Raw genomic sequence first — 24,882 nt, 5'->3', positions numbered from 1 at the left:
ATGTGGGCACTGGGCGGTCGCCCGAGTTGCCCACCGTCTGGACTGGCCCTGCGCCCGATGTATCCTAGTACCAAGATACTCAAAACTTAGAATCATCAGATTCTAGTGACGAGCGCGCTCTCGAACAAGATAACAATGAGCAACAACTAGTTGTCGGGAACAAACGTGACTACACAAAGCGCCAAAAGTCAAAAAATGGTTGGAAAAGTAAGAGGTGACTTTGGCTAGGGCGTTTGTCGATGTTTCTGAAGATAAAAAACATCGAAATCACCAAAGGTCGGATGCATTTTGGGAGCCGGTTTTAGAACATTTTAATGTTCAACTGGGTGATACGTATCGAACATGATATCAAGTAAACTCAAAATGGAAATACCTTCAAAAGAAATGCAATGATTTCAACTGCATCTATAATCGTAAGATAAACAGTCTTGCTAGTAGGAGATCCGAGGTCAATGCTCTAAAAGATGCACAAAGCGAGTACCAGAGACTTAGTAATTAGAAATCTTTTCCTCATGAAAAAGCTTGGGTTGTTTTGAAATAGCATGCAAAATGGTTGTAAGTAAAAACAACCGGTGACGAATCCATGCCTCATTCTTCAAAATGAACCAAAACTCCTTCATCCAAAGCCAACACAACATCTTCAGATGCACAATTTCCACGCAGGTTCGACCAACAACACCAAGAAATGACCTTACCGCCTCAGAGACAATGAAAAGGAAAAAAAAAACGGTACCCGGAGCATCAACACCAAATAAAATCGTTGACCTGGTCAACGAAATTGCCGACATCCATATTGTGAACAAAAAAGAGAAAACGATGTCGGGATGAAAAATTGTGTCTTAATTGAGAAAATGAAGAAAGGAAAGCCAAATTGTTGGACATGGAGATACAAGAGAGAGACATGCAATTTTTTCTCAACCTACATGATCACTTGACAGGAGATGTTTTGTGAAGAGTGCTTGAACGAAAACAACAAATTGCAAAAAAATATGGTTAAGAGTTATAGAATTTTTCATGACCGATTGTTAATTTTAATTGTTGTTTTTTATTTTTAATGTTGTCTTTTTGTTTATGTTTTTTTTTTCTAGTTATTGTTTTTTTATTTATCGTGTATTTTTTATGTATACTAGCTTTTTTTAATTAAAAACATATTATATTTTATTTAATTTTATATTTTATAATTTAATTAGATTAAAAATAATGATGTGGCAAGTGGGTTGGAAAAATATTATTTTCATGTATTGTGAGTTGGGAAAGATGAAAGAAAAAAACAAATATGGAGCTGATGTGACATTGGGTTGAGTGAGTTCTACTCATACCACACTTATGGAGGTTATTAATATCGATTTCTTCAACCAAACTTATTAAAAAGGACAAGATAGACTTTTAAGTAATATAATTAATAATAAAAATAACCACATCTCTATATTTAAGGATATTTGTATGATTCAATTTTTTTGACAGTTTCTAAATATGTTGTAACCCCTCATTTTATGAATTGTAAAAGTAAACCGTGGTATGATTATCATTTAAAATAGTTGGTTGAATGATAATTACTCTTGCATACACTGATAAAATAATATAATGAAAAGTCATGTTGTTTGAAAAGATTTGCTGATTTAATACCAATAAGCCGTTAGTTGATAGACGATGTTTGGTAATATGGAAGTTAGATCTAATGAGATCTAACTGACTAAATCTTGATCATAAAATTTATCCATGATGATGCAGAACACGTGAGTGAAAGAATCGATTAAAACAGAGTCCGTATGAGGAAGTGATGACCTATGGGAATTTGAAGTTTGGGGGGGTTAAACTAGAGTTGAGTTGGGAAGGTACATTGCCAAAAATGGACAAATTGGACCAAAACATGATCGTGTAACGCAAAACACGATCCACGTTTATGTTTTGGTGTCTAAATGCCTGAATTGTGTTAAAATATATTTAAACAATGTACGATGCTATAATAGGATTATTTGGCCACACACGACCATGTTTTGGAAATACGACCCGTGTTTGGTGTTGAGTTCTCAACAACATGGATAAATGGGTGAGTCGGTTCATATTTTCCTATAAACACTTCAAATACCTTCTAAAAGTTCTTAAAACAAAAGAAAACATTTATGGAGGTCCCTCAACACTAACTTGAAGAGAATTAAAGAGGAAATCAAGAGGATAAGGTGGTGACTCCAAACTCAGACAACGCTTCGTTACTCTTAAAATAATTTCCTTCGACAAAACCTAGTATCTTTACCACTAGGGTTTAGTCTAATATTCACCGAGACTAATTAATAGTCCAACTATTATTACTATTATATAAGCGTTAAACAATACTCTTCACACACTATGTACAGACAGGGCCAGACATAAAACAGCAGAGGGCAGGACCATTTTGGCATATAGCACTTCTGAAATCCAACAACCCTATGCGGCCCTTTTAAACCAAATTCCCCGTACCGCGAGTGGTTAAAAATATATTATAACGACAATTATATAACACATAATAATAGCCAAAATTATTATTATAAGGTCCTAATAACATTACTATATTTAAATAAAAGCTATATTAGAAATAGTGTAGGCGTAGCTCACTTACAACGGATTTTTTATAAAAGAATCGGGCTTCGCTGGAGCAGCATTTCCGAGCCGAAAGCTTTTCTTTTCGGAGCCGTCGGGCGCTCCGGGGATTCCTTCTCATGCTAGGGAGGTTCCCTATACTAGGGTTTAGGGAGGCTAGAGAGAGAGAGAAAGAGAGGCTTATGGTGTGAAAAAATTATGAAGAGTTCATCTCTTATTTATAGGGATTTTATCGTAGAGTAGCCCCTAAGCTTCATCCGTATCTTCCGCGTACGAGCTCTGTTTTCTATGTTATTTATATCCATGTGTTGGTATTTACAAGTACTACAACTTTCATTTAGACCCCGTCGGCTAGTTCTCATTCTATCTCAGATTTACAAAACTGTATTCGAATTCGCCGCGCTTGAAGAATAGAGACTAAGTTTTGTCCATATCTTTAACATACGAACTCTATTCTCGACGTTATTTATATCCACACATTGGTATTTATGAGTACTACAACTTTCATTTTGACCCCGTCGGCTAATTCTCATTGTATCTCAGATTTACAATACTGTATTCGAATTCGCGGCGCTTGAAGAGTGGAGACTAAGCTTCGTCCATATCTTTCGCATACGAGCTCGGTTTTCGACCGTCTTTTTATAGTTTAACTCTTATTAACGATATCTTCATTTCTCGTTTGTATTATTTTGGCTGAAAATCGACCGATCTAAAATTCGAATTTCCGGGCTGTGTACTGTTATGCTAAATCCTAGAAAAATCATAACTTCCTCATACGAAGTCAGATTTGGGCGTTCTTTTTATGGACGCTCTCAGTTTAATATATTCTACGACTTTTGTTTAGATTACTAAGGCTAAAAAGTTCTATATCATAAATTCACTATTTACGTCTCCCGGTGCCGTGCCGGTTTTGCCGAAAAACTTCGACGGGTCATAACTCGGATTTTGGCATTCTTTATATGTACGGAACCCTTGTAACATATAATACAACTTGGTTAAGATTAATCCTTCTAAAAAATCTTCCATCAAAAACTCATTTTTGATGCTTATTGTCTCTAAATTGACTAGCCCGAATCTGCGGGCGTTACATGAATTAAACCCTAACTTGGAGAAAGTTGCTAAGAAAATGGAACTTTTTTTGTGATGATTTGGGAAATTTTGAATCAAATCCTAAATTGTTAAACTAATTGAAATTTAGAAGAAAGCTAATATGCTTATTAATGTATGAAAACTAGAAAGAGATGAAATTGTATGTTCAAGTTCAAAATCAAATATGGATTGAACAAATGATGGAAAAGGTAAAGGGGTGTTATGAAGTTAAGTTACTTTAAGAAGCTAGTTATGTTGTTGGGTTTGTATACTGAATTATGCTTTGTTGTTTTGATAGGTTAGGAAACAAAAGCTGATAAAGAACTACATGAATTTGGAACTAATCCTTAAGTAAAAACCTAAGGTGAGTAACCATGCTTCCTTCTTTGTTGATTTGGTATCTAGATATGTTGATATTGTTATGTTGATGAAAGATGCCATTGTTGATAAATAGTTAGTTGATTTTTTTTTGTAGTATATGATAAGTTGATATAATTGAAAATTATAGCTTATTATAGATGCATGATGTAGTAAGCTTATATAGATGAAGTTCTTACTAGTGGTGGTTGTTGATGCCAACAAAATTAATAACCCTAAATCTTACACACAAAATAGTGTATAATGGTAATGGGATAGTATCCACATATATTGGTTCAATTTATATCTCTACGAAATTCACTTGTTCAAGTACTTGTGAAACAAAAATAAAAGTAAAATGGGGTTTAAATCTTTTTGATTGTTTTGAGGAAACTAAAACTATGCTTGAATGTAGAAATTAAAAATAAAAAAGTAAATGATTTGACTAAAATAATGAAGGGAAGTTGGTTAATTTTGGAATACACCACATTAATTTTTTAGTTAACTTATCATTAGACAAAATGGAACAACGCTTGTGATTTAATTTAACTTGGCTATAGTAGTTCATAAGCACAAATCACCTAAACTCTTCTTTGTTATTAAAATGGTTAGAGGAGCTCAAAACACATTTTCTTAATCAAATTCACAAAACCAATGAAGCATGTAATTTTGTGAAAATCAACTAGCATTAAGTTTTAAGAGTCACCAAGTCCAAAACATAATCAAATGCTTACATTATCATTATGGAGGAAATATTTCCATGGTCTAAATGAAATGAAAACAAACATATAAACCAATTGTTGCTTACTAATTTGGGGGTCCATTACTTAACCAAGAAATTAGCCAACAAAATAAACATTTATTCATCCAAGCTCATGATCAAGGGCAAATAAACACAAGAAGATATTTAACTAGAAAACATTCCGACGAACTTCAAACACAAGTTCATATGAAGTCTTCAAAGTAACTAATTATCCATGGGTTAAACCAACATCAACCAAACATAAATCTAGCCTAGCATGGCCGAGATTAAAGAAAAACAAAGTAGATTAGAGATACCAAACATTGTTCAAGATGAAAGATGAAAGAAATCCACAATCTTCAAAATCTTCTTAGAGAGCAAATGTGTGTCTTCTTCCAAGAGTCCTCCTCATATCCTCTCCAAAACCAGTAAAAAAGTGTTTAAATCTTGGACCAAAAAAGTTTTTCAAAAGTATTCCACACACTTTCCCCAAAAAGAGGCTAAAGGCAAAAGTATAGATTCTTCATAGCACCATCCACGCATACCATTTGTAGATCCACGTGGACCGTGTGGATGTTGCTGAATGGGATATTTGGCCCATTTGATTGGCCTTCTAGTTTGGTCCTTTATTTCTTGGTCCAGCCCACATGTAAAGGTTTGTGATAGCCCAATTACATGTGTCTTATTAACTCTCCTAAGTGAAAGATCTAGTATGCTCAAGAGTCATTAAAATGATATTACTAAATAACATATGATACTAAGGGTCACACTAACAACAACTTGATACAATTGATTATTTATTAGAAATTGATTTTAATAAATATTCATAAACTCTTATAAATAAATTAGGATTTATTTTATGGAAATAATTATTTTACAATATAAGTAACATGTTATTTCATAAGGTATGAATTAATAAGTCATGCACAACTTTTTGGACTAGTTGAAACCTTTTGTATGTTAGCAAAAGACAAAGTTTATATTTTATAAACTTAGATTTTATAAAATATAAACTATCCATTCTTATATATATATATATATATATATATATATATATATATATATATATATATATATATATATGTATATATATGGACAAAACTCTTTTAGTTAAGAGAGTTATGGTCTTTTGATTTGTTTATTAAAAGGAAATAGGTAAGGTGCAAGCATGGGGAGCTAAGTAGCCTTAGGTGCATGAAGTGCTTAATGGGTTAAGGACTTGTGGGTAATATTCTTGCTTTATGAAGGCTTTAGAGGCTTTCATTTTCCGTAGACTATCTTGCATATTTTTGGCCGAAAATCCTCTCAACCCTCTCACTCTCTTACCTTCTTGCAAGTATTGAAGAATTAGAAGTTACTTACATTATCTCTTTAAGTCATACCTTTGTTTTTACTTAAAGCTTAAGAGTTGTAACTAGCATTACATCATGTTGATCAATTGTTGGTGTCCTAAAGTTTATCCATCTTCTTCAAAATTCAAGCCTCCCTAGAGGACCCAAAGTTCATCAAAGGTTGTTGCTTCTTCTTCCTTCTAAGGTTGTGCTTTAAATCTTTCTATTACTTGCAAGATGATCCTTGGTGAGTGATAAAATGTTTATGTTATTTATAAAACTCAAGTCTTTCGTTTGCCATTATTTGTATTTTTTGAAAGTAGTTTTTTTTAATAAATAAAACCTAACAATTGGTATCAAGAGCCACCTTGCAAGTTTGGTTAGATTTTATGATTTTTGGAAATCTAAGTTTTTGGAAAATATGGATAACTTTGTTTTGTATAAAAACAAGTTCATACATATTTTCTTTGACAACTTCATATTTGTTATTTTATGTGATAAAAACTTACATGCATTTTTTGTCACCTTAAGTTGTCTTAGAAAAACGATGGTTGTTTTGTATATGTTATATTGCATGATGTGCATAAACTAGCCAATGACCTTTATGTTGTTGTGTTTATTGTTATAAAAATGGTTGTAATAATTTATTTATTCATATGGTATGTAATAATTAAATAAATTAGTCTTTATTGTTTATTTTTGTAAAGTAATAGATTAGCTTTTAGAAATAATTTATTTGCACAAAGATGTAATAAGAGATGAAGTTGGAGCCATTTTTTGAAGACAAAAGGGAATATTTCGAGTTCTACTAGTGCTGGGCAGAACATGACACTTTCTGAAGAATGTCATGAATGCTGATCAAATGCTGAAAATGTGCTGAACAGAAAGATGACACTTTCTGAAAAGTGTCATGAAATCTGTGATTTTTTCTTTAAAGAAGCCCTTCAAATCTTTTGCAAGAAATTTATGTTTAATCAAGTGGGAGCTTCTACAAAAACATTACAAGAAGTATTTTGGTCCCTTTAAATGTCCCTTAAGGAATGGACTTGACATCTTTTGTGTTGGCTCACAAAAATGTCACTAGTTGACTATGTTTATGCACATATCTTTTATGCATGCTTGTGTTGTTTATTTTATGCATTATTTTATGTGGTTGATAAAATTAGTTTTTTCACATGCTAAAATAATTTTTAACAAAATAAACATCACATCGAGTTTGAAATATTGACAAAATAAAAACCGGTTTTATAATATTGCTAATTATGACAACTTTTGAAATATTGAATTATAAGTGTAAAAATCATGTTTTTATAACTTATTCAAACTCCAAAGTATTATCTAATGAAAGGAAGTTTTATGAAACAATATTAAAAGATTCTACATGGTTCAAACTCAAACTTAATACTAGATATTAATTTTAAAATTGAACCAAGCCGAAGTATAAAAACCTGCAGGTTTTTATAAGAACCTTAAAAGTGATTTTTTTTAGAAAATTGATACCATGACATATTGGATGCATGTAATTGTCATGATATCACATGTTTTAAATAGAATAATAAAACATACAAATCCCTTTTTCAAAATACATGCATGTCTATGCCATCCAACTTTAGAAACAATTTTCACATCATTTGTTTAATGTTAGTGGGATAAAGGATACCTAACCATTAGTATCATTTTTGGTGGCCAAAGTATTTTTACAATTTTTATAACCAAGTTATAGGCCAATTATACAAGTTTCTCTAATTGGATGACTTGATTGGAAACCTCTTGTGATAAAGGTCACCTAAGCAAGAGTGTTCCAAGGCATACATGAGACCAAACATGTCAAATTAAAAAAATGAATTGTTAAGGTTCTCATACATCTAGGAATTACAAATGGTGTAATTAATACAAGTTATTTACCTTGTTAAAATTGAGTAAATGGGATAAAGGATACCTAACCATTTATTTGATTTGTAACTTGGATCCTAGACTTTAAATAAATAATATTTTTGGAAACAAAAGGGTATCATTTTGAAAGAATTAATTACTAAATGAAAACTTTGTTAAACTTTTGTAGATGGCTCCACCAACTACTGTAACACACCACTACCCAATGAACATTCGGCCAATTCTTGATAAAGAAAAAACCAGCCACTCCAACTTTTTGGATTGGCACAAAAATTTAAGAATCGTTTTGAAACAAGAAAAGAAAGACTATGTCCTTGAAAAACAAACCCCTGATGAACCACCTGCTCTCCCAAAGGTTGCACATGGTGCATGACTAAAGCATAAATATGATTCACTTCATGTTTCATGTCTTATGATTGCTTCTATGGTTCCCGATCTCTAGTGGGATCTGGAACTCTTTACTGCCTTTGACATGATTGAACATCTCAAGGAGATGTTTAGTAAGAAAGCTAGAACCGAAAGGTTCGAAGCTGTAAGAGCACTCCATGGCATGAAAATGGAGGAAAGTGTAAATGTGAGCACGCATGTTCTCAAGATGAAAATCTATCTGGATCAACTAGAGAGATTGGGCTCTCCATATCCACAAGACTTGGCCACAGACTTAATTATGAGTTCATTGCCAAAGTCTTATGATACCTTCATCATGAACTACAACATGAATGGGTGGGAGAAACCTATCTATGATTTGCACGGGATGCTAAAAATTACAGAGAAGAATATCCCAAGGAAAACCCCCCAACTTCTCATGATTAAGGAAGGAAAGGTCTAGAAGAACAAAGGCAAGAACTTCAAGGGAAAGCCACAAGATGGAAAGGGCAAAGGGAAGAAAGCTCCCCAAAACCCACCACCCAAGAAGAAGGAAAAGGTTTCCAAAGATGACACATGCTTTGAGTTTGGAGTTGTCGGGCATTGGAAAAGGAATTGTCCTAAGTACCTTGATGAGTTGAAGAACAAGAAGGCCGGGGAATACCCTTCAACTATATCTATTTTCATGATTGAAATTGGACTATTTACTTTTTCATCTAACACTTGGGTATTTGATACTGGTTGTAGTATTCATATTTGTAATTCATTGCAGGGGTTCAGAAAGAGTAAGGAACTGAAGACAGATGAGATGGTATTGCACGTGGGCAATGGAGCACGGGTTGCAGTCCAAGCAATAGGACATTTTGATTTACAATTACCATCTGGTCCATATTTAACATTAAACAATGTGTATTTGATTACCTATATTACTAGAAATATTGTATCAATTTCCCGTTTAAAAAAAATCTGGTTTTAATTTTGAATTTGTTGATGATAATACTCATTCCTTCTTGGATGGAATATTCTATTTTGAGGCTAGAGCAATAAATGGAATTTATGAATTAAACCTAGATGACACCTCAAACAATATGTCCCTTTATCATGTTAACACCAAAAGGCTCAAACAAGATTTGAACCAAACATATGTATGACATTGTCGCCTTGGACACATAAACAAGAAGCGCATATCTCAACTCCAAAGGATTGAACTTTTGGGGGCAAATGACATTGAGCCATTTGACATATGTGAATCTTGTTTATGTGGCAAAATGACAAAATACCCTTTCTTTGGAAAAAATGAAAGGGCGAGTGTTTTATTAGGCATCATACACACTGATGTACGTGGTTCCTTTAAAACAATGTCTAGGTATGGTGAAAGATATTACATCACCTTCACCGGCGACTTTAGTCATTTTGGTTATGTGTATTTGATGAAACATAAACATGAAGCATTTGAAAAGTTTAAATTGTTTCAAAGTGAAGTTGAAAATCAACTCAACAAAACAATCAAAATCCTTTGTTCAGATAAAGGAGGCGAGTACTTGAGCCAAGAGTTCCAAGACCATCTAAGGAGTCGTGGGATTATCTCAAAACTCACTCCACCTAGAACACCACAACTTAATGGTGTTTATGAGAGGAGAAATCAGACCTTAATTGATATGGTTCAGTCTATGATGATTCAAAGTACCCCTCCTTTATCATTTTGGAGTTATGCTTTACTTACCGTAGCCCGTATTTTGAATATGGAACCAACTAAAAAGATAGAGAAAACACCTTATGAGATGTGGTATGGAAAGGCTTCATCCTTATCTTATATGAAAGTTTGGGGTTGTGAAGCTTATGTTAAACAAGAGACTTCATGCAAACTTGAGTCTAGATCTACCAAGTGCATCTTTGTAGGATATCCTAAAGATTGTTTAGGATATTACTTTTACATCCCTAGTGAAAATAAGATCTTTATTTCACAAAAAGATGAATTCTTAGAAAGCAAGTTTCTAATGGATGAGGCATGTGGGAGGCACGTGGAATTTGAAGAAGATCAAGAACCTCAACCCGATGCAAAATTAGTTGGCATTAGTACTGAACAAGAGGTTGTTGAAGATGAAGAGATGATTGTCCTTCAACCTGTGGAAACACAAGGTATTCACAGATCCTGTAGAACCCGAGAGATATGGATTTCTCATTGACGAGTGCTTCATGATGATGAATGCTGATGAGCCCATCAACTACCGATATGCAATGTCAGACCCCGAATATGAAAAATGGCTTGAAGCCATGAATGCAGAGATACAATCCATAAGAGAAAATCAAGTATGAGATTTGGTTGAACTTCCTCCCAATAGCAAGACCGTTGGAAGTAAGTGGGTTTTCAAGAAGAAGACTGACATGAATGGAAATTTACACACATTCAAATCAAGACTTGTTGCTAAAGGATTCACTCAAATGGGGTTGATTATGATGAAACCTTTTCACAAGTCTCTATGATTAAATCTATTAGGATACTACTTGCCATAGATGCATATTATGACTATGGGATATGGAAAATGGATGTCTTGGAAGAAGATGTCTATATGGTTCAGCCTGAAGGTTTTATCGACCAAAAGCATCCTAATAAAGTGTGTAAACTCAAGAGATGCATTTATAGGTTAAAACCAGAATCTCGTAACTAGAATCATCGTTTAATTGATGAAATCACAAAGTATGGTTTTATTAGAAATGAAGACGAATCTTGTGTTTACATGAAAACTAGTGGGATCTCGATGACATTCTTGCTCCTATATATGGATGACATATTAATCGTGGGAAATCACATTCCAGTTGTACAGAGTGTAAAGACATGGATTGGAAAGTGATTCTCAATGAAGGACCTAGGTGAGGCACAATACATTCTTGGAATCAAAATCTATAGAGATAGATCAAAATGATTAATAGGTCTAAACCAAGGTACATATATTGAGAAAGTTCAATATGGAAAACTCTAAGAGAGCATTTGTACATATGGCGCATGGTAAGCAAATTCAAACAAAATCTAGGGGAAAGTCATTGGACAGCTGTGAAGAACAGTCTCAAGTACTTAGAAAGAACTAAGGATATGTTCCTCTCTGTGGAGGTATGGAAGAAAGCTTAAGTGTAAAGTGCTACACTGATGCTTCCTTCGCAGCCAGTACACTCAGCGTACCGAGGAAGTACGCCCCGCGTATTGGCCTGATCCCAACCCTTTGGAAAAATGACTTAATCAATTCAGAACCTATTCTCCAATCCACAAGATATCATCATATTAAGGTCCTAATCCATAAAGTCGAATGCTTTAAGCCTTTGCATGGCTAAAAACACCCTAAGGTCAAATTCTAGCATCTTAGCTCCATGGAATGAGACATAAATTTTGCATGGTTGCACAAAACCCATCAATGTGACATTTTTATGCATTAGGGACCTCTAAAACATCCAAATCTAGAGGCTAAGCTCCTGGAGTAACCTCTACTCACAAGGAAAAACCAAAAGGGACTAAAATAAGCCATAAATCACCCCAAACTAGATCTACACAAGGAGTTATCAAGCTAAGAACTTTATACCTTTAATGACTTGCAAAATAGGTGACAATTATGGATCTCTAAGCTTCACTCCAAGGAATGAATCTTCAATATCCTTTTATCACTTCAAAATGCACAAGAAAACACTAATATTCTTTACAAGAGCTCAAGAGCACTAAAATGGTGGCTAAGGGTAGAGATTAGGGTTTAGGAGATATGGAGGCTGATAAGAAGCAAAATTCATTGGACTTAATGAGATTATATAGGGGTAAAACCCTAAAAATTAGGGTTTCTAGCTGGCCGGAGTAAGCCTCACATTCTCCCACGTACGCCCAGTGTATGTGGGTGCATCCGCGATCCATCGGAGAACTAGTACACTCAGCGTACCCATAGGGTACACCCCACATACTGAGCTAGGGAAGAAAATGAAAGGTTTTTGCATAAGGGGGGGGGGGGGGTTAAAGGAAACATACAAATATTTTCGAATGTTACACGCTAATCAGATCTTTAAAGCACCATGATGAGGTCACCATCATAAACACAAGCTGAGACTATCAATTCCAATATAGTATGCAATATACCGGAGTTTCCTTTTGACTCATGAAATAACAACACTTAACTCAACAAAAAAAAACCATAAGGGATGTGTAACTTTTGTGACTGGATTATTAGCTCGTGAAGGAACCGAATCATACATATGGTTGTTGGGATCTCTTTTTCAGGTCATTTGGTAGACATCTTATTTTAGTTTTTATCTTACCAAGATTCTACAATAAAGAAGGCAATAGAGCATGTTTTTCCAAAATCAAACCATAGATTATGCATGCATCATATCACTTCCAAGTTGGCTATAAAGGCTACTATCCATGTTAGAAATGTGTTCACTTTGTATTGTTCATTTAATATATTTTTATTGTTTTTCATGAATATACTTTTTAAAAATTTTCATTTTTACTTGAATAGTATTTTTTTTAATTTTTAATAGGTATCTTGGTATACCTATAACGATCCTGAGTTTAAAAGAAGATTTAGTTCTCTTTTTTGGAATTTAAATATGGATAAATTAGAATTGAAGAAAGCTAGAACTCCTTAATATATGTTTTCCATATAAGGGCCATATGTGGTTTAAAGATATGTTTCATCCAAGGTATTGTTGGATTCTTGCATGTTTTAAAAATGTTCCAATCTCTAGTCTTATAAGGATTACATCCTGTTCAAAGAGTGATAATTCATATTTTCAATAATCTCTAAATCATGAGACATATTGTATGAATTTTATGATTGCCTTTGAATCGCCTATGGAGAAGCAAAGACACAAGTAAAGTTTTTATATTTTAAGGATGCTGAACAATCACAAACAGGTTGAGTATTCTTGATATCGAAGACAACACATACATATATTAGCATAAGTTATTTGGTCACTTTTTGCATTAGGCCTTATGTTTAGCCTATTAGCTAGGTTAACCCTAGATAACTTTCCTATTTATAGCTTTATTTACCTTTCTTTGTAGTTCACAATTTTTTTTTAATAAAAAATGTAAACCTAGCCGTTTGTTCTCTATATTATTATTAGTTCTATGTAGATTGTTATTAGTTTTCATTATATCAGATTGCGTTCGACCGTCTTTTATGATTATTTGGTATGTTTTTTTGTTAAATTCAATTCTATATTCCTTCTGGTTTGTTTTGTTTGAATTTGTCGTTTTGAGGTTTTGATTGTTGTTGATTATTTCATCACCTTTTGGTATGACTTGTTCGTTTTTCGTCGATTTCGCATCGCAATTTGTTATATTGCGCCGTGAAAATACCTTTTGATCGATATTTTCGATGTGATTTTGTGAATCTCGTCGCAATTTGTGAATCTCGCTGCGATCATGGGTATGATTTTTTCTAATTTGTTTATGTATTTCGTTTGATTTGATTTGTTTGAATTATTTGTTTTTGGGGTTTCGATTGTTGCCGTTTTTAGTTTTTTTTCACACAATAATATTGGGTTTTTGGTTTGGGTTGTTTTTTCATATTACGTATTCTTGATGCAATTTTGGTAATCGCGCCACGATTTGGGATTTTTTTTTGCATATTACGTATGCGCTACGGGTGAAATCACGACACGTTTTCTATCGGTTGTTTCACTGTTCATTGTTTGTACTGTTGTACTATTCGTCGCTAGTGTTCATCGTTTGGTACTATTCATCGTTTGTCCGTTTTGTTTATTGTTCGAAGTTTTGTTTGTTTGGTTATCTGTATTTGTCCGTATTCGTTGTTGGTATTACTTTGCTTTTATTACATATTTTTTTCAATTATGAAAAATAATTGAAAGTTTTATTACACTTTTCTTTAATTGCCGGAACTCTTGAAAACCTTGATTGTAAAAAGTTTCCTACTCTTGTAGTTCTTAATGTTTCCAGTTCAATTCATGTTCTTATTTTTTGTTGATTTTGAAAGCTTCTTAAAAAAATAAGGTTAAGAAGGTTTTATTATTTTGAATGGTTGGCCTAATCTACGCCGTTCTATTCTTTCTTTTTTTCGTTGATTTTGAAAGCTTCTCAAAAAAATAAGGTTTTACTATTTTGATTGATTGGCCTAATCTACGCCGTTCTATTCTTCCTTCATTTTTTTTTGCTTTATTTTTGCAAGAATGTCGTTTCATGTTAAGAACAATTATAATTCTTTTGTCTTATCTTCTTGTTACAAATATAGTTTTTAAGAGTTTTAATGTTACAAAAAAATATAGATGATATGTTTCGTTTGGTATTAGTTTTAAAAAAGTTTTCTTGTTCTTTTGTTTTTGTTTTGCTCTTGCCAGTCACTCCATTTTGTGCTGTTTTTTTTTTTAGTTTTTGATTTGTTATTTCTAGCGTTCTTGTTCTAGTTTAATTCATTTGTTTGTTTTCCGGTTGTAGTTTCCATTTCCAATTTCGGTTATAAAAATATTTGATTCAGGATTGTTTTAGTTTGGTCGTATTTGCTTATGTTCTAATTTTGCTTCATATCTCTATTTATTTTTATTTTTCCGTTGATTTTTGCTTTTGTTTCGGTGTTGCTGTTGTTTAACAAACTCTCAATGATTTTTGCTCAAACATATTGTGAGTTTTGGGGAGGGAAAGAGGATAAGGAGGATTGGGTACAATAGTTTAGTATAGTGCACATTTACATATTGAGTTTTCTTTGTTGTGATGCTTCCATTAGTATCTTTGGGGTTCTTTTGTATGCTACATAAATGCAAATTGTTTTTGTTTTGAACCCTTCATGAAGATTGTTTGTTTTGACTGCTTTTATGCAGATTGTTTGGTTTTGGTTGTTTTTGTGCAAATTGTTTGGTTTTGGATGTTTTCGTGCAAGTTGTTTGGTTCTGTTGCTTCTCTTGAAGATTTTTTTTGGTATTTTGCTTATATGAAGATCGTTCGCCGCTACTGGAATGCATATTGTTTGGTTGTTTGTGGATATAAATGTTTGCTAAGGCACACTCAATTTCTCCTTTTTCGTTTCTTTGAAGACAAACTCTCAATGCTTGTTTTCATCGCATTGTGAATTCGAAGGAGGATGTTAGCATAATAATTTCTTTAGGCTCTTTTTCTATTAGGCTTTATGTTTAACCCATTAGCTAGGTTAACCCTAGATAGTTTTCCTACTTATAGTCTTATTTATACTTCTTTGTAGTTAACAATTCTCTATAAACCGTTTTCTCTCTCTCTCTCTCTCTCTCTCTCTCTCTCTCTTATATATATATATATATATATATATATATATATATATATATATATATATATATATATTATTAGTTATCTATGGATTGTTATTAGTTTTCAACAAACACTGTGAACGTGTTTGTTACGGAACGTTTGAGAGCTTTTAACTTCTAGCGTTTGACAAAACACTCCGTTTTAAACAAAATGTTTCGTTAGAAACTACAGACTTTTAGCGTATAGTTTAAACAAAACGCTCCAAAGCTAAAAGCTATTTCATTTAGCGTTTAACAAAACGATACTGGTTAGTTTTGTCGAATACGTCCTATCCGCAAAAAGTTTTCGATAATGAGATTTTCATATTAAGTTACTAAAAATACAATGTTATTTGAACTACTTAATTAATTTTGGTTTGCGTGTATCTAGCAAAAAGGGTAGATTAACGGACTTTATGATAGGAAAACTAATACATTGATTGTGAAAGAAAAGATACATGATTTGGGTGATTGAGAAGACAAAATATATATGTGAAGACCATATATGTGGTACATCCAAACCATCGTGATCACAAAACAAACAGGCAATCCTTTCGTTTCTTTTTGATTTTTGCGAATGATATCATAAATAGACAATTAAAATGAAGGGAATTTAACAAATCATTGTGACGAATTAATTACATTTTGATAAATTTAATTAATAATAAAGAAACAATCTTCATCAAGCAGTGGGAACCATTGGAGATCATATGATTGGATTCTAGTTTAAGAACATCTTTGCAATCATACATCCTGTTAGCAAGGAAATCAGAATCACGATCATTAGGTTTATGTTCTTGACACAACAAATTAGTAATAAGCTCATGAAAGATTGATCTTACCAATAAGAGTGTTGTTGATGAAGATCAAGGGTTTATTGGCTTTGTTAGTTAATCATAAGTTGTTCTTGAGCATTAGCATGATCAGAAATGGGCGAATCATGATGATGGGTTGCATTTGATCCATTTTCCATCTTTTTGTTCATGTTTTGTTGGTAATACATCTGCTTAAGCCTCTCTATTTCTCCCTTCAATGCTTCTTGATGAGCTGCATTCGTTTATAATATAATATCATAAACAAAAAAGATTTACAAGAATATATATATATATATATATATATATATATATATATATATATATATATATATATATATATATATATATATATATATTAAAGTTGATATGGTAGCCTGTTTGTATAAATTAAATAAAAGATATGGAATCAGAAGTGTATCGTGGGGTAACATGCACTGCATGAACATGTTAATATGCACTTTGAGTTATTATATACTATAGTTGATGAATTGTAAAGTAGAATATAAAAATGAAATACTTATTATTAATTTAAAAGTTATACTTCATATTTTTTGATTTTTTTTTTTTTTTTTTTTTTTTTTTTTTTTTTTTTTTATAATTTAGATTTACATAACTTGTTATTTATATCAAAATTCTATATCATGATCATATTATATTGTTTTAGAGTTTTATTATCTATATAAATAATACTAGAAAATACATTATCCAGAACTCCAAACGTGTGAGGAAAAGACAAAAAGTAAAGATAACTTTGTTTATTTTTTCCATCTTACTTTCATTTATTTCCAACACAATTTTTTTTAATCAAATCATAATAAGATATTATACTCTAAAAACTATATCAATTATCAAGTTATCATTTGAAATTGTTTTTCTGATGAAGATATTATTATGTAGAAAATTAACTAAATATAGCAGTGAATTTTGTTATTTGGATTAAATTGTAGTCTTCAGATATAATTTTCAATCGTATAATGATTCAATAGAAAGAAATAAAGTAAAATTTCATAGTAAACAAATCAATTATGAATATACATATATATATCATTGCAATTAATCCTACTTTTTAACAATTATATATATTGCAAATTTTCATTTATATGTATATATAAATAAAGATTGATTAATTTGAATAAATTATACATACCATCTTTAAATATCTTGTCCTGAGAGAGAGCAGCAATCCTTTGTTTTAGAACACTGTTATCCACGTTTAGAACCAATCGTTGATGGTCCAAATATGCTACCCTTGGTGACAGCACTGATACTTCTGCCTTTTAATTGTTACAAAATTATAGATATATAAATCTTTCTGGATTTAATTATTCATCAAAAAACTATATATGTTTATAAAATTTAAAGAAACAGATTAAAAACATACTTGTAAAGAGTTAACACTGCGTTCTAGCTCCGATATGTACTGCAATTTCCTCACCCTTGATCGTTGAGCAGATTGCCGATTTGCCAGAATTCTATGAGGAAAAATACTTAACATTTCACTCTCAATTCAGAAAAGTAAAAAGGATTTAATTTGTAAATGAACATAAATTATACAAAATTACCTTTTTATCCTTTTGGGATCAAAAATCTTGTCGTTTGAATTATCCATAATCGTTCCTGCATGGGGATTGAACTGTGTATCGGATTTCCATGAACTCTCTTCTTCCTCGATCTGCTGCTGATCATTCATGCTGTTATGATCTGATGGTGACGAAGGATTTGAGCATGAAACTGTGGGCCCAGTCCCGTTTTCATCGTCAATAAACATAGACATGAACTGTTCCTCATCAAACCGGTCAAATTCCGTTGCTGTACCACCGCCATTGCCGCTTCTTGACCCTGGTGCAGATGATCTCCGGCAATTGTCCTCCCCCATCATCGGGATCTCTAGGAAGGCGGCGGAGTCACTGACGGATCGGCGGTGGGAGCCTCGTTTGGTTGATGAGAAGTCCAAGAAATCGTCCACCCATGACGGATCCACTTGGGTGGTGGCCGCAGCGGTTGTAGGTGGTGGCAAATGCTCAGTAGACGGTAGCTTTTGGTGGTGGTGGTAGTTTTCCGACCAGTTTTGTGGCACTTTTGGAGGCAGGTGTGCCATTTCTATCTCCCTTGAAAATTTAGTGCAAATGTAGAGAAAAATAAGTGAACCAATAACCAAACAAAGCAAGCTGCATTCTATATATATGTAAAAGACACTAAAGGATTCCCATGTGCATATGTTCTTTTAATTATTATTTTATGTCTGGTTTAAACGGAAAATGTTCTTCTTCTACACTTTTCTTTAAATTTTACGGCAAAGATAGAGTAATACAGAGATTACATTACATTTTTTGGATAAATCTCTTTGGAAACACAATACAATACTAAATTTTTTGTGAGACTGTAATTTTATTTAATCCAGATAAAGGTGTATAGATATATTAAAAGAGTTGATATATAACTAACTAACTATAAAAGCATTAATCAAGATAATACATTAAATGCATGTATATATAACTAACTATAAAAGCATTAATCAAGATAATACATTAAATGCATGTATATATATATATATATATATATATATATATATATATATATATATATATATATATATATATATATATATATATATATATATATATATATATATATATATATATATATATATATATATATATATATATATATATATATATATATATATATATATATGAAAATAAGTTCAAATAAAAACACTAAATAGCATTAAAGTATAAAAATACTATATTTATATTATTATTCTACAATGAATGTTGTATATGTGTATTATTAAAGTAATTTTAATATGAATATTAACATTTAATTATTCATATTTTCATTAGAATGTTATTATTATATTATAAATTTTATGTTTGTGTATTATTGTAGAAATTCTAATATTAGTTTTAACGTGTGATTATTAATCTATTCATTGCTGAATAATGATATAAAATTGGGGATACAAAATTCATTACAGAATAATAACATGAAAACTAGTGTTTTTAAGTTTTCACACTATTTACTGTTTTTTTAACCATCCCCTATATATATATATATATATATATATATATATATATATATATATATATATATATATATATATATATATATATATATATATATATATATATATATATATATATATATATATATATGAGACGACTCATTTGAGATTCTAAAAAAACAGAGATTTTGAGATTCACAATCAATCATATATTTCTGATTTGCTACTCTAACGCTCCATCATACCGGCATCATCGAAGTGTGCCTAATCATAAATGATTATATGACAGAAAGGTATAATCATATATGAGTATATATGTTTGTACATATATGCCTAACCATAAATGATTATACATATATGTTTATTAACAGATTAAGTAATAATATATGATTATGGTGGATGGTAGTAGAGGTAGTGGTGTTGGTAGAGGTGTCGGTGGTATACGTGACGGAGATGACAGTGGTGAGGTCGGTTGGTTGAAGAGATGGTGGTAGTGGTGATTGTAACGCCCAAAATTTATGAGGTAAAAATATCATTTTTAATTCAACTAAATCAACAATTATATTTTGATTCAAACATTCAAAAGTGTATCGTAATAAAACAGTCATCAGTGTAAAATCCGAAAATCATCCTAGTGCGGTAACATGGGTGGATGCGTTGTGATTAAGCCGAACCATTTCCTTTCGAACCGGAAGTACCTAAAAATATAACCATAAAAACTATAAACACAAAGCTTAGTGAGTTCCCCAAATACCACATACCATACATATCATTGGGCCGAGCCTGCATATCGGGCCCAACCCACCATAACTGGCCAAGCCCAACCAAACTAATGGGCTCAGCCCAACATACAAATACAAGAGTCATAGAGACATATAGCACCCTATGTAACCTACAATAGGCTTAGCCCAAAATACAAATGGGCCTAGCCCTTCATACAATGGGCCTATCCCAACATACAAATAGGCCTAGCACAACATATCATGCAAGAGTCACAAAGACAACTAGCATAACATATCCTAGTGGGCCGACAATGGTGCCTTCGACCCACGAGTACAATGAGGAGACTCACCTCAATCCAAGATAAATGAACACACGAGCTGCTGCTACCGGAATCCTCACACTGAATATAACCAAATTATCTCTAATCAATAGTTAAGATAAATTCCCAAAATCCAAGGCCCAAACAATAATCTATCTTCCTAAAGGGTTAAAGACCATTTTACCCTTCTCATAACTGGTCTAACATCTCATAGTCCAAACCCCAAAAAGCCTCAAGGCCCAAAAGTCCCAAAATGTGCATCCTGGGAGTACGCCCCGCATACTGAACTCGTACGCCCCGCGTACTGGTCTTCGATGCGCAACGTACAAGCCGCTAAGCTTGATCCATGCATTACGCCGAGCGTACTCCTACGTATGTCCATCATACTCGTCAGAGGGCCAAAGACTTCTCATTAAGCACTTATACTATGTTTGGCGTACTAGCTGAAAAGCTAGCTGTTAGCTGAAAATCTAGCTGATAGTTGAAAAGCTAGCTGTTAAATTAAAAGTTAGCTGATAGCTGAAACGCTAGCTGATAAAAAATGATATTTGGTAAAACTAGTTGAAAAATATGAAATAACATAAAAGAACATTTAATCAGAATGTGTTTTTATAATTAATTAAGGGGTAGATTTGGAAAATTTTTAAAAAGCTCCTATAAAGCTAGTTTAAGTAGCTTTTTAAAAAGCTAGCTTATAAGCTACTTTTTGGCTTGCCAAACATGACAATTTAAAAAAGCTTTAAAATAAGCTACCTTTTCAACCAGCTGTGGCACGCCAAACACAAACTTAATGCTTAAGACCAACATCCAAACTCAGATTTAACATCTAGATAAGGTCTTAAACCATAAAGTTTCCATGCCTTAATGGGATCGAAAACCCGTTTTTAACCTTCTAAACCCATAATATGAACATCAACTTAATCATGACTCATCCAAACCCATCAAGATGTCATTTTTATGCACCCACAACCTTAGAAATGCTAATATCCAACATTATAAGCTCCTGGAGTAGCCTATACTCACAAGGATGGCTCTAAGGACCAAAATAAACCCAAAGCATACCCTACACTAGATCTAACACATAGAGTCATCAAGTTAGAAACGTTATATCTCCTGGAAGTTGATGAAGATGCTTAGAGCTTGGATCCACAAGCTCCAAGCAAGCAATGCTTCCAACAAGATCTCCTTCTTCTCCAAAGCACACCAGGATCACACCAAAAAACCTCAAGAATGCTCAAATGAAGGCTAGGGTTTAATGGGATGGAGGCTGAAGATAAGAGGGTTTGGAGTTGAGTTAAGGTCATTAAATTGGATCCAAGATGCTAAATTAGGGTTTGCAAATGGCTGGAGTATGCCCAACGTAATCCTTGTACGCCCAACCTACTCTAATAGGCACATGCGATCAATCTTCCTAGTACGCTCAACGTACTCCTATGTTTGCTCAGTGTACTAGGCTTAACCTTAAAGCCACCGAACTTCTGAAAGCCATAACTTCTTCGTTATAAGTTCGATTCCGACGATCCTTATATCCACATAAAGGTAATGAGAAGCTCTACACTTTATCAACTCACTCTTTCCTTAAAACGTTCCGAACTTAAATCCAAAACTCATTAATGGTCCAAACTACCACTTTATGATTATGCCCTTGTTTCCAAAACACAAACCAAACTCTTAGATCACCTAATATACAGTAACCCACCCAAAGGGGTCTAAAACTCTCCTTCCCCAAGGCCCCAAGTTTTATGATGACTAGTCCTCGGACCACATCCCCGAATTAGGAAACAATTCAAAACAGGATGTTAGAACTCTCCCCCACTTAAAGTAGATTTCTTTAAATCACTCCTTATCATCCTCCTGGAACCCCAACGTTCCGACCAGTTCCTCTTGAATCCCCGATCCGCCGAAAAGGTTGACTCATACCTCAACGACCCTTCAATGCTAGCAACGAAACCAACTTCAACTGAACTCATGCACCCTAAGGGTAAACAAACACCTCCATTAACTGCTAAACCAACACCTCACTACTAGAATTCTGAAAACCCCATCCTTTACCTGACCCCATATAAGTAGGACCATCCCGAAACACAATCACTAGGAGCTCTTACTGCATTCTGAACTACAAAACATCCCTTTTTTTATCATGAACCATCCAACTGATACCTTTGGCCGACGGATACCTTAACTATAACTTGCTGATGAAAATATCCTTTATAGAAATATACGATGATGACTCCCAATACGAGTTTCTACCATTTGACAACCCAGTACATAACCCATAACCCGAGATCCAAGGATTTATACTTTCATTTCACTTGAAATATTCTGATTCCATGGTGACCTTCCGCTAAGCTGAGGTATAAAATCCCTAATCCATCGCTGAGGCTAACAGCCTCGCACCAGGCCCAACCATCTGGATCCCACTGAGAGTTTAACTGATAATGGCTACCCTAGCCTATGCGTCGCACGAATGCCAATCATTGATCATAGAGTCATCCCATTCTAAATGTAATCCAAAACCTTGTTCCAACCAATCTTAATTGGGTCTTAACCGCAGTATCATATCCATACGGGACTCGCCTATGGGTCCCACCCAATCTTCATAATCGAACGGGCCACGCCCACGGGTCTCACCGAATCGAGTGCTATACAGGCCTGACCTTGCCTCGGACCTAATGGTCCTCTTCCCATAAAAAGGAGAAATTCTCCGACAACATTTTCGGCCTCCCCCTCACCATGTGCTGATCTTACTTCAGCCCGACGACCACTCCTACAATGGCTTACCTGAGAATGGTGAATGCTACGACTACATCGCAGACTTACAACACTTCCCTGATAGTCTATCATCCTTGTGTACGATACATCTGCCTCGTACTCTTACAACACTTCCATACCGCCATGGTTTGAACCCATGGTCTTATTCTTCATCTACCCTACCAACCCATAATCAATCATGTGTCAAACCACATTGTCTATATCTCAATCAGGTGTTAGGGTCATGCTTCGAATCCCAAAGCCTTCATCAGACAAGAACAAGCAGAGATACACTGACTCAACCCTCAACCAAAATCCATCCACGTGTCGGCCATACATTCCAATGCTTGTGCTGACCAGATGTTGGAAATCTTCTGAACTCCCTACCTTGCGCAACCTCAATCTACTCGCTTACTTTAGTCGTCTTCCCTCCCGACTAGGATGTGAAACTCTCCTTAGTTCTACTCATGATACCATCCCCAGAAATTCAAGTGGCGCTCCCCAACTTGAATTTAACTGCACCCTGTCATCCTCACTAAAACAACAAATAATAAATTCCCCTACCAAGATTGATTGATCTCCAACCTAGCATCCTACTTATCGAGGGATCCATGCGTTCTAATCGCCTTCCACTGACATAATTTCCCAAATTTCTTTGACACTTCCACTTTTTGAACAAGCCTACACGACCGCCATCATCATCTGCTTGCTACCACTCCTTCCCTAGTAATGGTAGCGATTGGACCCAAAAGTCCTTCCATGAACAACTGCCATTTCTTCTGATCAACGTTAACATTTCTGAACTCGGACTCCGTTGATGAACTAATCATGCTAATTCGTTTACTGATACTCTAAGTGATACCCCCGAATTGTTTCCTTGAACGACCCAGAACAACAACCAGACAAACTAAATTCCGATTCAACAAGATGTATTCTACTCACTACTTTCGGCATGTAAAATGGGACATGACAATCCTTGATAATATAAACCAGGAAATAGCAGAGAACTAAACCAAAGATACTACGTACACATACCAACACATGATTCCAGAACACACACACACATACACACACACACACACACATATATATATATATATATATATATATATATATACACACACACACACACACACACAGATAAAAAGCATGAAGAAAACAAAAAAAATAATATACCCCTGATAGAATTTGATGAAACTCCAACCTCCCCTGACTGAAACTGTAATGCTCGGCTCATCGCTGCTAGGGCTTCTGCCCTTCCCTCATGACCGTCAGTGATCCTCAAAGTAACTAGAGCAGGTGCACTCACTGCTCCACCCCTCAATATTAGGGGTGACGATTAGGTAAAGTTTTTAGGTTTCGGGTAGAACGGGTTGGGTAGAGTGGGTATTTGTAATGCCCGTGTTTCTGGGCTAAGCATTAAAGATGATGTGGTAGTCTAGTTCAACCATTGTAACTCATTTTGAAGTAATAAAAATGAATTATTTGAGTATTATGTGCTTTATACTTAATTATGATGATATAATAAATTAAGGATAAAAATAAGCACCTAAAGTAAAATGTTAGATAAACCCGACATCTATGAAGAAAGTTGTAGTGGTCGTAACAAGGATTTCAGAGATATAAAGAACGCCGAAATCCGAGTTATAACGAAGAAGTTATGA

The 24,882-nt window shown here is 33.7% G+C and overlaps 1 protein-coding gene across 1 annotated transcript; it reads right to left on the bottom strand.

Annotated features, from left to right (window-relative positions):
* Positions 1-16,146: 16,146 nt before the first annotated feature.
* Positions 16,147-18,588, bottom strand: LOC111911317 (basic leucine zipper 61). The gene is made up of 5 exons (XM_023907109.3): positions 17,984-18,588; positions 17,803-17,893; positions 17,569-17,695; positions 16,449-16,653; positions 16,147-16,359 (listed from the first exon to the last, which is right to left on the bottom strand). Exons 1-4 carry the CDS (start codon positions 18,517-18,519, stop codon positions 16,493-16,495), a joined length of 915 nt encoding a protein of 304 aa, XP_023762877.1. The 5' UTR covers positions 18,520-18,588; the 3' UTR covers positions 16,147-16,359; positions 16,449-16,492.
* Positions 18,589-24,882: the final 6,294 nt, after the last annotated feature.

Source organism: Lactuca sativa, chromosome 8 (assembly GCF_002870075.4).
Source record: "Lactuca sativa cultivar Salinas chromosome 8, Lsat_Salinas_v11, whole genome shotgun sequence".
Taxonomy (NCBI): Eukaryota; Viridiplantae; Streptophyta; class Magnoliopsida; order Asterales; family Asteraceae; genus Lactuca; species Lactuca sativa.
The sequence above is the reverse complement of the archived record's forward strand: the minus strand, read 5'-3'. Positions and strand labels throughout refer to the sequence as shown.